Source organism: Octopus sinensis, linkage group LG14 (assembly GCF_006345805.1).
Source record: "Octopus sinensis linkage group LG14, ASM634580v1, whole genome shotgun sequence".
Lineage (NCBI taxonomy): Eukaryota > Metazoa > Mollusca > Cephalopoda > Octopoda > Octopodidae > Octopus > Octopus sinensis.
In genome coordinates, this window is record NC_043010.1 from 20,880,175 (window position 1) to 20,894,209 (window position 14,035).

Here is a 14,035-nt window from a genome sequence, read left to right on the forward strand (position 1 = left end):
ATACATACATACATACATATATATATATATATATATATATATATATATATATATAATATATATATATATATATAAGAATAAATGTTTTATATATAAAGAACGTGAAATACAGGAAGGGACAAACACGGAACACAGACAAATCATTCGAAGCCTTCAATCTTCAGTCAGACACCGAATCATCATAGCAAATTTCGGCTGTTCAATTCTGATATTTGCTCCAACTCGGCCAGCCCCAAGAAAAAAAAACTAAGCTGTAAGCATTAGATTTCTTGGTAGAAGACAAGAATGTAAACGCACGAGACGGATGTAAATACGAGAGACGAAAACGAAATTGAAAACGGTAACGGTTAAACAAAATATAATATAACGGTGTTTGTCATATATATATATACATATATATATATATGTCTATTTTATTATTTTGATATTTAGATTTTTCCTTATTCTTATAATATTTACACATTTGTATCACTCAGTCCCTCGAAGCATTTTTATCCATTGTATTACGTATATACCGCATCGTTTCTTTTGAAATTTCAATTTTTATATCACGTATACACACACACACACACATCTATCTATATCTATGCTGGACTGCTGAAATTAACAAATTTTTTCCTTTCTCTCTCTGTTTCTTTTCCTGTTATTCCTTTCTGTTGAAGAGCGTAGGCTCGAAACGTAAAATACTTTTTCATTTTCCCGACCGTCAAACTAATACACTCGCTTGTTGTTCATACACCTGTCTTCGTCTTTTGTTTTTTATGTATGTATGTATGTATGTATGTATGTATGTATGTATGTATGTATGTATGTATGTATGTACGTACGTATGTATTTATGTCTGTATGTATATTGATATATGTATGCATGTATATACGCGCAAAATGAATGTCTTGTCTTCTTAACAGTGTTTATATGATGTACTGTAATGTTGAATGTCGAATATAGGTGGCAGCTTGAGCAGCTGTAAATATCGAACGACTTACCTTGTCTTGACGTTAATCAGATGTAAATCAATCAATCACATGTAAATCGATCAACAAAAGTAGGCTCAATGGCTGAAAGTATGGATGAGGGGTTTGATCGATTACATCGACCCTAGTGCATAACTGGTCCTTATTTTATCGACCCCGAAAAGATGAGCAGCAAAGTTGACTTTTGCGGTGCTGGGACCCAGAAAATTCCGGTAAGAATAGTTTCAAATACCTAAATGCTTCGTTCGGCTCACTTTATTAATAACAAGAACAACAATAGTTACGAATTTAGGCACAAGGCCAGCAATTTCGGAGGAGGGGAAAAATCAATTACATCGATATCAGTGCTAAGCTTGTAGCTATTTTATTGAAAGGACGAAAGGCAAAGTTGGCCTCGACGGGATTCGAACGCGTTACGTAAAGACGGACAAAATGTCGCTAACTATTTAACCCGGTGTGCTCATCACTCTGCCAGCTAGCCGCCATAGATAATAATAATAATAATAATAATAATAATAATAATAATAATAATAATAATAATAATAATGATAATGATAATAATAATAATAACAACAATAATAATAATAATAATAATAATAATAATAATATATTAGGATAAAAAACTTCAGTAATTGCCATAAATTGATAGCAGAGCAATTTAATAGGTTTGAACAATGAAAAAGAAATCCCGGGCTGGTTGACAAAAGGATAAACGGTGTTGTGCCTGAAAGATGCATCAAAAGGGAATGCCGCTGGCAATTACAGACCAATTTCGTACCTGTCATTAATGTGGAAGTTACTGTGAAGATGAATTGCAGAAGAACTACATAAGTTTCTTGGTGAGAACGATATATTACCGCCGAAGCAAAAAGAAAGAGATGCTGACGTTCGAAAATGGTAATGCAAGATTGTAAACGAAGGAGAACAAATCTGGGAATGGACTGAATTGACTATCGTAAAGCTTATGATATGATTCCACATTCGTGGATCATCTGTTTGAAATTGCAAGGAATGTAACGTGTTTCCTGAAGAGAAGTATGGTGGGATGGAAACCTGAACGGACATCTTACGGAAAAGGCTTGGGCACCGTGGGTATCAGAAGAGGGACTTTCCAGAGTAATAGCCTATCTCCGTTGCTTTTTGTTCTCTGCATGATACCACTGACCTTGGTACTTAGGAAAATGAACCTGAGGTACCAACTAAAGGAAAATCCCAAGCAATCAACCGCCTCCTCTTCATGGATGATTTGAAACTGTTTGGCAAAAATGATACTCAAATTAGTTCCTTGGTGAACACGGTCCACTGTTTTAGTGCTGATATTAGAATGGAATTTGGACTCAACAAGTGCAGAATAATCTACCTAAAAAGAGGTGAAGTACAGTCCCTAGCAGGGATGGAATTACCGAATAGTGACTTGATTAAACAAATTGAAACAGAAGGATACAAATACCTTTGTGTACTAGAGTACAACGAGATAATGGAAAAGGAAATAAAAGAGCAACTGAGGATGGAGTATTTCCGGAGACTGGGGTTAGTGTTGCGCTCAAAATTGACTGGATGGAATAAAAGCCAAGCACTTAATACATGGGCGATAGCATCACATCGGTATGGAGAGGGAATTATAAAATGGCAAAAGAGAGAAATGAAGAAACTGGATATCAAGACCAAAAGAATGTTGACAGTACACAGAGCTTTCCACTCTAAGAGTAACACTAATAGGCTGTACTTGTCCAGAAGAAAGTGTGGGAGAAGTTTAGTCAGTTGTCAGGACGGTATTAAAGCAGAGGAAAACAGCTTAGGGTGGTATATAAAAAGTGCTGTGGAGCAATGTTGAAACACACGAAGAAGGCCAACGTCATCAAAACTGAAAATTGTGTAACGACAGAAAAACTTGAACAAGAAATGAATAAAAAAAGAAAGAGCATGGAAGGAAAAGAAAATGGGCGGTTAGTTTGCAAGAGATGTGAACGCCAAGACAGATATAGAGGACCAGTGGCTATGGAAGATGAGGAGTGACCTGAAGACCAGACAGAAGCACTCATATGCGCAGCTCAGGAACAAGTGTTAAGGATCAATTATATGAAGTGCAGAATAGAAAACACTACCGATAGCGACAAATGTATGGTGAGAGGTGTGAAACGGTATGGCACATCGTTAGCGAATGTCCGGAATTGATACAACGCAAATACAAAAGACGCCATGACAATGTGGCAAGAACGATCCATTGGGAGCTCTGTGGAAATCATGGCCTACAAAGAGCAAAGACGTGGTATGCACAAACCTCAGAAAAGAAAGAGTTACCGAAAATGAGAATTGCAAATTCCTGTGGGATGCAATGATTCAGTGTGATCACCTGACTAGACATCGGAAACCGGACATTGTTGTGGTGAATAAAAAAGAGAGAACATGTATGATAATCGACATAGTCTGCCTCGGTGACCACAGGATCAAGGAGAAAGAAGAAAAAGTAAACAACTATGACGAGTTGAAGTGGGAAATACGAAGGTTGTGGTCAATGAAGAGAGTAGTAGACGTGATGCCAATTGTAATTGGTGAACTTGGAAGTATCCTTTCTACTAAAGGCACAAGGTCTGGAATTATGGTGGAGGGAACTAGTCGATTACCTCGACCCCAGTGCGTAACTGGTACTTAATTTATCGACCCCGAAAGGATGAAAGGCAAAGTCGACCTCGGCGGAATTTGAACCCAGAACGTAACGGCAGCCGAAGTACAGCTAAGCATTTCGCCCGACGTGCTAACGATTCTGCCAGCTCGCCGCCCTATATGTATATCATGCAGCTGTTCAGACAACGTCGATTTGATGAAGGGAATGAGTTAATGTCCGGCACATGCATTTGTTCACCTTAACAAATCCCCTGTGCCGGTTGTTTAGCAAGAAATTGCGGAACCGACTTCAGCGGAATTTGAACTCAGAAAGTAAACACGGACGAAATGCTGCAAAATATTTTGATATGCGTTCTAGTAATTCTGCCAGCTCGCCTTCGAACGACAGCAACAGCAACAACAACAACAACAACAACAACAACAACAACAACAACAACGACGACGACGAGGACAACAACAACAACAACAGCAGAAGCAGCAGCAACAGCAACATCACTATCATCATCATCATTATCATCATCATCGTCATCATCATCATCATCATCAACAACAACAACAAGAAGAAACCGAGAGCACTATACAAGCAGCGCAAGACCAAGCTTTGGCTACAAACTGGAGAGTCAACCTTAGGTACGAGCTATTGTCTCCGCTATGCCACATCGGCAATAGAGCGGATGAAACCATTGCGCATATCGCGAACGAATGCCCTAGACTTGTCCAAAACCACTACAAGTTGTAGCGCCACGACCAGGTAGCGAACGTGCTACAATGGAAATTTTGCGAAAAGAGGAGGCTAGAGAGAGGCAAGACGTGCTAAAACAAAACAGACCGGACCTAGTGGTTGTGGACAAGGTGCACACACACACATGCTATATAGTTGATGTTTCAGGCCCCTTTGACCCACGAAGGAAGACGAAAAAATAGATAGATACAACCCTCTTAAGTACGAAATAGTCCGGCTATGGAAAATGAAGGTGAAGATAGTGCCAATTATTGTTGAACAGTATCAGAAGGCATCAAGAGGAATATAAAGGAAATTGGAATAGAGTGCCCAGTAGAACTGTTGCAAAAGGTTTGCCTCCTTGGCACAGTCAGAATAATCAGGGAAGTATTAGAGAGCTGAAAAGAACGCATAGCTTGGTACTGTCGACTGCAGGTAGCAAGCCTGCTACGCATACAAGACTCCGAGAGTTTCAACAAAAACTTTGATAGAGAGAACTACTACTACTACTACTACTACTACTACTACTATACTACTACTACTACTACTACTACTACTACTACTACTACTACTAATAATAATAATAATAATAATAATAATAATAATAATAATAATAATAATATGGATGGTTTAAAGATCTTTGGGAAGACCGAACGTGAAATAATGGCCTAGTTTCAACAGGGCAGATATTCAGCAAGGGCATCGGAATGGAATTTAGGACTAATTAGTGTGGTATGCTTATAATACAAAGGGGCAAAGTAGTTCCGTCTGATGGTGTGGAGCTAAATCAAAGAAAGAATCAAGGATATTGAGACTAATGGATGTAAATATTTGGGGATTTTAGAATACGACAAAATCAAGGAAAGTGAAATGAAGGAAAGCTTTAGGCAAGAATATCTCAGAAGAACCAGGTTAATTATGGGAAATAGACTCAATGGAAAAAAACAAGATCAGGGCAATGAACACATGGGCTGTTTCCTTAATGCAGTATGATGCAGGTGTTGTTAGGTGAACAAAGGACGAGTTTGAGGAAATGGACAGGAGAACTAGAAAAGTGATGACAATTAGCAATACAATACCTACCGAAAATGTGATGCATCCACAAACATTTAAGAAGCAAGATGAAAAAGAAAGAGTAAACGAATGGAAAATGGAACCACTGCATGGGCAATACCTGAGAGAAATCGAAGGAAAAGACAAGATCAATATTTGGAGATGGCTAAGAAAAAGAGATATCAAAAGATGCACTGAGGTATTGATATGCAGCGCCCAGGAACAAGCTCTGAGAACTAATTACACCAAGTTCCAAATAGATAAGAGTAGTGAGTCGCCCCTTTGTAGGATGTGTGGCAGCAGAAACAAAACAATCTCAAACATTGCGAGTGAGTGCTGCAAGATGGCCCAAGATGGCACTACAAAAGGAGGCGCGATAACGTTGCTAAGTTCATCCACTGGAGGCTATGTGAAAAATATCTGAAGAGAGCACGGAAATGATACGAACATGAACCAGAAGGGGTCACCGAGAATTAGGAACATAAAATACCGTGGGGTTTTACAATCCAATGTGACTCCCTAATCGAGGCTTGGAGACCAGATATTGTTGTGGTAGATAAGGGAAAAAAGGAAACCAAGATCAAAGGTATTTCAATACCTGGTGATCCACGCATAAGTGACAAAGAACTAGAAAAGATGAAAAAAAACCCAGACTACTAAAAGACGAAATTGCAAGAATGCGGACTATGAGGAGAGTGTCGGGAGAGTGTCTGTCATTCCAGTAGTTGTAGGGGCACTCGGAGCATTAACAACCAAGTTCGAGAAATGTGTCAGACAAATCTGAATTGATATGAGAGCAGAGCAAGGCCAAACAAACTGCTCTGCTGGGGGACAACAAGGATTTTGAGATTGGTACTTGGATGTTGAATGTCTCTCATGATAATTAACAACCAAGTATCAAAGCTTATAATGTGTGGAAAGAGACCCTGTGAGACCTCTGACAGCAGGCTGCTGTCCGCGCTCACAGAATCTACCAGAACAAACAAGACCGAAAGTTCTGAGAAATAAAACAATAATGATCCTTTCTATTATAGGCACAAGGCCTGAAATTGTGGGAGAGGGAGATAGTAGATTACATCAACCCAAGAGCTCAACTGGTACTTAATTTATGGAGCCTGAAAAGATGTAAAGCAAAGTCGATCTCAGCAAAATTTGAACTCAGAATGTAAAGGCGAACAAAATGCCGCTAAGCATTTTGTTCGGAATTCTAAACTGGTGGGAAAAACAATAAAAATAAACGAACGAATTTATATAATATCGGAATAATATCAAAATGATAAAAGGTTAATACTTCAGTCCTTCTGATATATAAAGGATTCGATTCGACCTCGGACCAGTGCAGGAAGCACGCAGATCTAACGGCATCTGAACATGGAAGGCAAGTGTTGCTTCGAACTGTCGTTCTTCGTCCTTTAAGTTTCTTATACTCAGATTAGTTCCATCCACTCATGCCATTTTCGCAACAACCCTTACCTTTCCATTTCAAGTGAAACTTAGGAAAATAAATTTGACAAGTAATCCACACGAGGGAAAAATATCTGTTCTGACGACCTTCAAACTGAGCCACCATAAAAACCTCTTTCCCTTTAAAAACCAGATGCAAGAAGACTAAGTTTCCAGATCAGTTAAAGGACTACGTTCCTAGTTCAAATTCTTCCGGGGTCAACTTTGGCTTTCATCTTTTCCGGGTCGATAAACTAAGTACCAGTAAAACACTGGGGTCGATGTGATCGAGTAGTGCCCTCCTCCCAAATTTGAGGCCTTGTTCCTCCAAAAGAAAGGATTACTACTTACTGATCAATCGTTTCCATGTTTATTCTAGCATCTGCAATTTCCAAATAGGACTTGTCTTTGTAATGGCTGTCAACAAGTCGTCGGGACAGACTGTGAACAAAAAATTTCGATTATATTTCAGGCTTGAATATTTTTACCCATTGGTAACCGCATATTACATTATCAAGGACAAGCATAGAAAACCAAGAGCATTGTTTAAAAGGAAGTATTTCTTTCAGCAATCAACAGCTCTATTTTAGATATTCAGTGACATTAAAAACATTTTTAGTACCATGGTGCTTCGAGCAAAAGAAGAATTTAAAAATATTTTAGGCTTTTATATATTTTTAAAATTTATTGTCAGCTACACTTCAGTTAGAAATTTTATATTTTGTTTATTTAACCCTTCCTTGGAAATTACCAGGATTTAAAGAAATATTTTAGCCTTCTGGATATTTTTGAAACATCACTATACTAAACGTATTTATTTGTTCTACAATTGTTCTGAGAGATTCGATTGTAAACACGTTTTTCATCATCGAAGAACAACTCCTGCCTTTAGCCCTTCTGTGCTCACAGCACGCATGATTCCTTCCGTGTTATGAACGGGGAGCGATTAGGCGCAGGCTGTGTGGATAAGTGAAGGCGTGGCTGTGTGGACAGACGCTGACGTGGCTGTGTGGATAGGTGCAGGCGTGGTTGTGCGGACAGGCATAGGCGTGGCTGTGTGCATAGGCGCAGGCGTGCCTATGTGAATAGGGGCAGCCATGGCTGTGTGGACAGACGCAGGCGTGGATATTTGGTAAGAATTTTACTCCTCAACCACATGGTTCCAGGTTCTGTCCTACAGCGTGGAACCTTCGCCGAAAGAAATCCATCGTATATATATATATATATATATATACATACACACACGTGTGTGTGTACTTGTTCCCCATCATCGTGTGACATCCAGTGTTGGTGTGTTTATGTCGCCGTAACTTAGTGTTCGGCAAAAGACAACGACAGAATAAGTCCTGGACACGAAAAATGTGGTGGGGCTTATTCATTTGACTAACACCCATAACTTTCAAAGCGGTGCCCCAGCATGGCCGCATTGCAATGACGAGCAGTTAGAAGTAAAAGTACAAGACTTTATTCCTGTTCGAACCTGCGTGAATGCTTAGAGAAAGGCCAGATTCGTTATTTACATTATTTACATTTGACGGATATCTGTCCTCATCTTGATTGTTTTTAACACAACGTTTCGGCTGATATATCTTCCAGCCTTCATCAGGTGTCTTGGGGAAATATCCTTCAAATGTAAATAATGTAAATAATATACATAATTCCTCATCTCTTAAATATAGAACAGATTCGTTCTTGTTTGGCTTCTGGTTTTTCCTTGTGCACCTCATGGATTATCATCATACATACACCACAGACACGAATTCTCTCGTTGCGAGGTGAACTTGTCACCATCAACAGGTCTCTCACTAGTTTGGTTCTATTTCATCTAGCCACTTCCGAAGACAATATTCAATCTGTGGTAATAATAGTAACAAGAGCACTCAAAGAGCGCCGACTTCCGCCAAGGCAACATCAACGTCCTCTCAACGATTAGCCAGAGATAATTTTTAAGATGAGAATATCTGAAATATATTCGAATGCTCTCACAAACGAGAATACTAAAAATGAACCCGACCGCTCTCAAAACTTAAATAAAAAGTAATTCAGAATTCAGAATTCTTGTTAGTTCGTGCCAGACATGAGACCAAACATCTCTGAAAGTTTCATCCAAATCTATTCAGCAGTTCTTGCGATATCTTGTCCACGGACAAACAAACAAACAAACAAACATCACTGAAACAATATCTCCGACTTCGCCAAGGCGGGGGTAATAATAATAACAATAATAATAATAATAATAATAATAATAATAATAATGATAACAAGAGCACTCAGAGAGTGCAAACCTCCACCAAGGCAACACCAACGTCCTCTCAACGATTAGCCAGAGATGATTTTTAAGATGAGAATATCTGAAACGAGAATACTAAAAATGAACCCGGCCGCTCTCAAACATTAAGTAACAATCAGGAAAAATAATTCAGAATCCTTGTTAGGTACCAGATCGGTCCCAAAATCTAACCAGTTTGTGCCAGTCACAAGACCAAACGTCCCTAAAAGTTTTATCCAAATCCACCCAGCGGTTCTTGAGATATCTTGTTCACGGACAAACAAACAAACAAACAAAAACTCCAGCTTTACGAAAGCGGAGGTTATAAAAAATAATTTTGTTGAACATAAGAAAAAACAAAACAAAAAACAAACAGACAAACAAACAAACAAAAAAGCGGTTGATGGGGAAAATATGGTAGCTTTTTATATAGATAGTCATGGCAAAAGAAACTTTGATATATCGAATTAATCTGTGCTGATGAGGTTTGATAAAGCCGAAATGGGACCATTCTGTTAATAATAAAGGATCTTATGATAAAACATGAATGCTCTTGCCTTTCCCTTTTTCCGAAAGAAAAAAATAAATCAAAGAAATTCTTCAACTTAAAAAACTAGAAAAAGGTAAAAAAAAAGGTGATTCTCTCCATTGAAGTACACAGCCACCCTTGGCCTCTGTCTGTCTGCCTGCATGCATGCCTGCTTGTCTGTCTCTTTCTTTCTTTCTTCTTTCTTTCTTTCTTTCTTTCTTCTTTCTTTCTTTCTCTCTCTCTCTCTCTCTCTCTCTCTCTCTCTCTCTTCCATGAGAGCACGCCCAGCAAGCAACAAGCACATAACATAATGACGTTATGTTTTTTTTTTATCTCACTATGCGATAATAATGTTTTTTTTTCTGATGAATTTAAGCTTTTTTTTAATCCACAGAAATACACAACCAGCAACAACAACATGAAGCAAACATTGCGATCCAGAGGGGAAGAGGAGGAGGAGAAGAGGCGCAGTAGTAGTAGTAGTAGTAGTAGTAGTAGTAGTAGTAGTAGTAGTAGTAGTAATACAAGGCCAGTAATTGGGGGGAAGAGTAGTGGATTCTATCGACTCCCGGTTGTTAACTGGTATTTTTCTTTTTATAGATTCCCGAAAGGGTGAAAAGCAAAAGTGACCTTGGCAGTATTTGAACTCATAAAGTAAAGAATCGGAAGAAATATCACTAAGCGTTTTCACCAGCATGCGAACAGTTCTTCCAAAACGTCGACAGATATGGGCAGAGCGCACTCTTGGAAAATTTCCCAAGAAACCGTTAGAATTGTTTTTTAAAGAGAAACCCTCCGAAAAAAAGAACCGAACTTCTGCCGGCCATTCTCAAAAACTAAGGTGGATAACCTCTTCTTTATGACGTCACTCAAAGCATGATGTGTAAATGTAGGTGGTCAGGAGTCAGTTTCGAACCGCACTTGCTCAGTGACATCATCTTACTGCACATCTCAAAATGGTAGCCATTGCCGAGATCAGATCCGTTTTTGAATAATCTGGTGTTCCGAGTGGATCGTGCGAAGGAGTGATAGTACTGTTCCCGATAGAACTGAGTTTAAAGTTGTAGACAAGCACCCGTGCTGATGGTAAGTCGGTGGTGGTTATTGGATGTAAAGACAATGCTTTCGGATTAGTGTCCATCCATAAGGCAAGACGGCCGGATTCCATTAGCCGTTTAGAAGCTTTCTTCACATTGTCCCGCTCTTTAGTACTTGTGGGGGACTAGAAATGTATTTTAGACGCATGATGGTATTGTGTGGGTTTAAGGCGGCGAGCTGGCCGAAACGTTAGCACGCCGGGCGAAATGCTTAGCGGTATTTCGTCTGCCACTACGTCCTGAGTTCAAATTCCGCCGAGGTCGACTTTGCCTTTCATCCTTTCGGGATCGATAAATTAAGTACCAGTTACGCACTGGGGTCGATGTAATCGACTTAATCCGTTTGCCTGTCCTTGTTTGTCCCCTCTGTGTTTAACCCCATGTGGGTAGTAAAGAAATAGGTAGTGTATGGGTTTAACCAACTAGAGATATGTGTGGAAAGAATCTATAAAAAAATGATAATCTAGTCAGACACTGATAACGATTTGTCAGATAGTGATTGGATTAGCAGATAATGTGGATGGGCATGAGCATCCACAATGTGCTTGGATAGTATGTTCTTAGCGGATAGAGAAAGTGTAGAGTGTTCACATTTTAAAACAGTTAAGCTATACTGACCATAAATATGTGAGCTGTTCGGTCGCTTAAATAAAATTCGTTTGACAGGAATCGGATTATTGGGAGGTGAGCATGCTTTTACCGCTGCTCAGAGACTACGGAAATTTCAGCTGCAGTTGACAGGATGATCATCAACAAGCAGTGGTGGGGCAGGCTGGAACGGACGATTAGATATGATTCGACAATGTTTAGTAAAAAGCTAGAAATAGAGACTAATTAGAGTAATTTGTTAGCGAGCTTGAAGAGGTTGTTAGCAAAGACATCACAAGCGACTTGATAGTCGAGAGAATGGCTATTGGCTATTTCTTCCGTGTGAAATATGAAAGCTGCGTTGCTAGAGATAGGGTTCATGTGCTAAAACAGGGAGAACAAAAGTCATCTTATGTGCTCGAGGGTTAGAGGTGTAACAGATGAACAAAGCCATATTTCAGTCTTTGATGGTCAGGGAGGGTGCATGCTAATCGCCTCCAAGCAATTGTATACGGCGTTCCCAGTAGCAGTGTAGTAAGCTCGACTCCGGAGTGAGTGATTGGTCAGAGACGCTAATGGACGTTAGTAGCTAACTCGACGGTTTGCCGCGACCCTTAGTGGGGGCCACAAGAAAGATTTGTAATAGCAATTGACATGTGAGAGTTAGTGAATGGCTGCTCGGGGGACAAATTGCCTGGTTTGGATCGCCTGATCTATGCATCTTAGGATTGTAAACAAGCTTTATCAAAAGAAAAGTAATCGCTTCCTTGGCGTTACTGAGAGATTTATCAACCTGTGATATCTAATTGAGGTAAGACGGTTTACATGCCTAAGTTTAAATAATTTAGTGATGGGTTCAGCCTGGATCTCTAACAACATATCCACTGCTAAATGTGCTACTCAATAACTACAACTTATATAAATATAGCTAACAGGGTGTATCGCACGAAAGCATGCTACGCTTTGAATAATACTCGTGTATGGGTTATAGCAGAGCTGCAATAACTAATATTGAAGGATGTTGGGATGACGGGACAAGCAAATAGGAAACGGCGATATCCATGCTGCGTAGTGGGTCGTTAATAACGTAAACAGAAACGAACTTCAAGTTTAATTATTCTCAGGCAGAAGATCTGGTCTGAACATCTGCAATATGGTGAAAAACCCATAAAGGCATAACAAGGGGCCAGCACTTTTCTAGTCATACCTCACCAGAAATACAACAGTCTTACCATAAGCTCTTCAGCACAATTTCTGTGTAATCATTTCCACTTGAAAAGGCAAAGGTCGGTCGAAGACTGAGGTGAAAACCACTTGCCCAGATTTTTGTATGGTTTCTGTTTGTACACATACGTTGCCTTCCAAAGGGTTTCTTTTTTCTTTGGTGTCATTGTCTGCAATAAATGATTTTTGTTTAATATTAATGATTGTAACAAATTTTAATTGCTTCTTTTTGTTTTATTTCTATTGACAGGTTTATGGCATGGCGGCAGTTGTGTTTGTTATACTGTCCGTATTGTCTTTCATCGTAGCTACTCATCCAGCTTGCCGAGTTCAAAGGAATCATGGTTTTTGGAAACGATTACACAGTAACAACACGGAACTCTGGGATATGTACCCCATTGCACCTCATCCAGCATTGATTATAATCGATTTTATTTGTCTAGCATTCTTCTCATGTGACTTGTTCTTCAGGTTCATCACTTGTCCAGAATGGAAAAATTTCGCGAAGAATTCACTCAACTATGTCGACTTCGTTGCGATTCTTCCTGATTATATCGACATTATTGTTGTCTACACAGTTGAGGCAAATGTTGCATTGGAAACCATGCACTACGTGAATCTTTTAAGGATCTTTCGTGCCCTCAGGATTTTCCGCTTGGTCCGTTATGTTCCAGGCTTGTGGATCATGCTGTACACATTCAAAGCCAGTTTCTGGGACTTGTTGTTGATGATTTGTTTTATGAATGTCGGTATGATTATGTTTGCCACTTTCATCTATTACGCCGAGGAGGAAAATTTCCACCATATTCTCATTGGTATGTGGTGGGCACTGATCACTATGACTACGGTTGGTTATGGAGATATGATTCCAACGAGTAGCGTAGGAAAACTTATTGGTTCTGTTTGTGCTATTGCTGGTGTGTTAATGGTCGGTTTCACTGTTCCTATAATCGTCAATCATTTCTCCATGTACTACAAACACATGCAATCCATGCAAGCAGCACGAAAACGCGACGAAAGAGCCAAGAAAGAAATGGATAGGGTTACAAAATTGACACAAGAGTAAAATGAACAGAAGTTCCTTATCCGAACGAAGCGAAAAAAGAACCCCAAAATTCTTCGAAACCCCAAAATAGAGTTACAGTGAGTGTAACACAAGAAAGCTCAAATCAATATGGACAAACTTCTCTTTCAAATCCGCCACCTCCTTCCTTTGAAGGTTTATCAAACACCAAAAGTGACCGGCGATTGCGTTCTGGTATGACTAGAAGCGTAACGTCCGGTAATTACGATTACCAAACGGTAAATGGATTAGGAGAAACTAAAATGTAGTACTCTGCAAAGATTATTGGGATATTTTAGATGTTACAGACCAGAGTTCACATTTCACCTCTGGACAAGATATAAATGCCATAAAAGTATTCTCATTATAAGACATTATTACTACCATTATTCTAAAGGCGGCGAGCTGGCAGAAACGTTAGCACGCCGGGCGAAATGCTTACCAATATT

The 14,035-nt window shown here is 39.4% G+C and overlaps 1 protein-coding gene across 1 annotated transcript; it reads left to right on the forward strand.

Moving 5' to 3' along the window:
* The first annotated feature begins 323 nt into the window (after window positions 1–323).
* Window positions 324–13,764, forward strand: LOC115219014 (potassium voltage-gated channel protein Shaw-like). The gene is made up of 2 exons (XM_036508729.1): window positions 324–340; window positions 12,774–13,764. The coding sequence occupies exon 2, from the start codon at window positions 12,783–12,785 to the stop codon at window positions 13,587–13,589; it is 807 nt and encodes a 268-aa protein (XP_036364622.1). The 5' UTR covers window positions 324–340; window positions 12,774–12,782; the 3' UTR covers window positions 13,590–13,764.
* The last annotated feature ends 271 nt before the right edge of the window (window positions 13,765–14,035 follow it).

Excerpts from the sequence above, each read along its gene's own strand:
- LOC115219014 (XM_036508729.1), top strand. The coding sequence starts at position 12,783 with ATGGCGGCAGTTGTGTTTGTTATACTGTCCGTATTGTCTTTCATCGTA.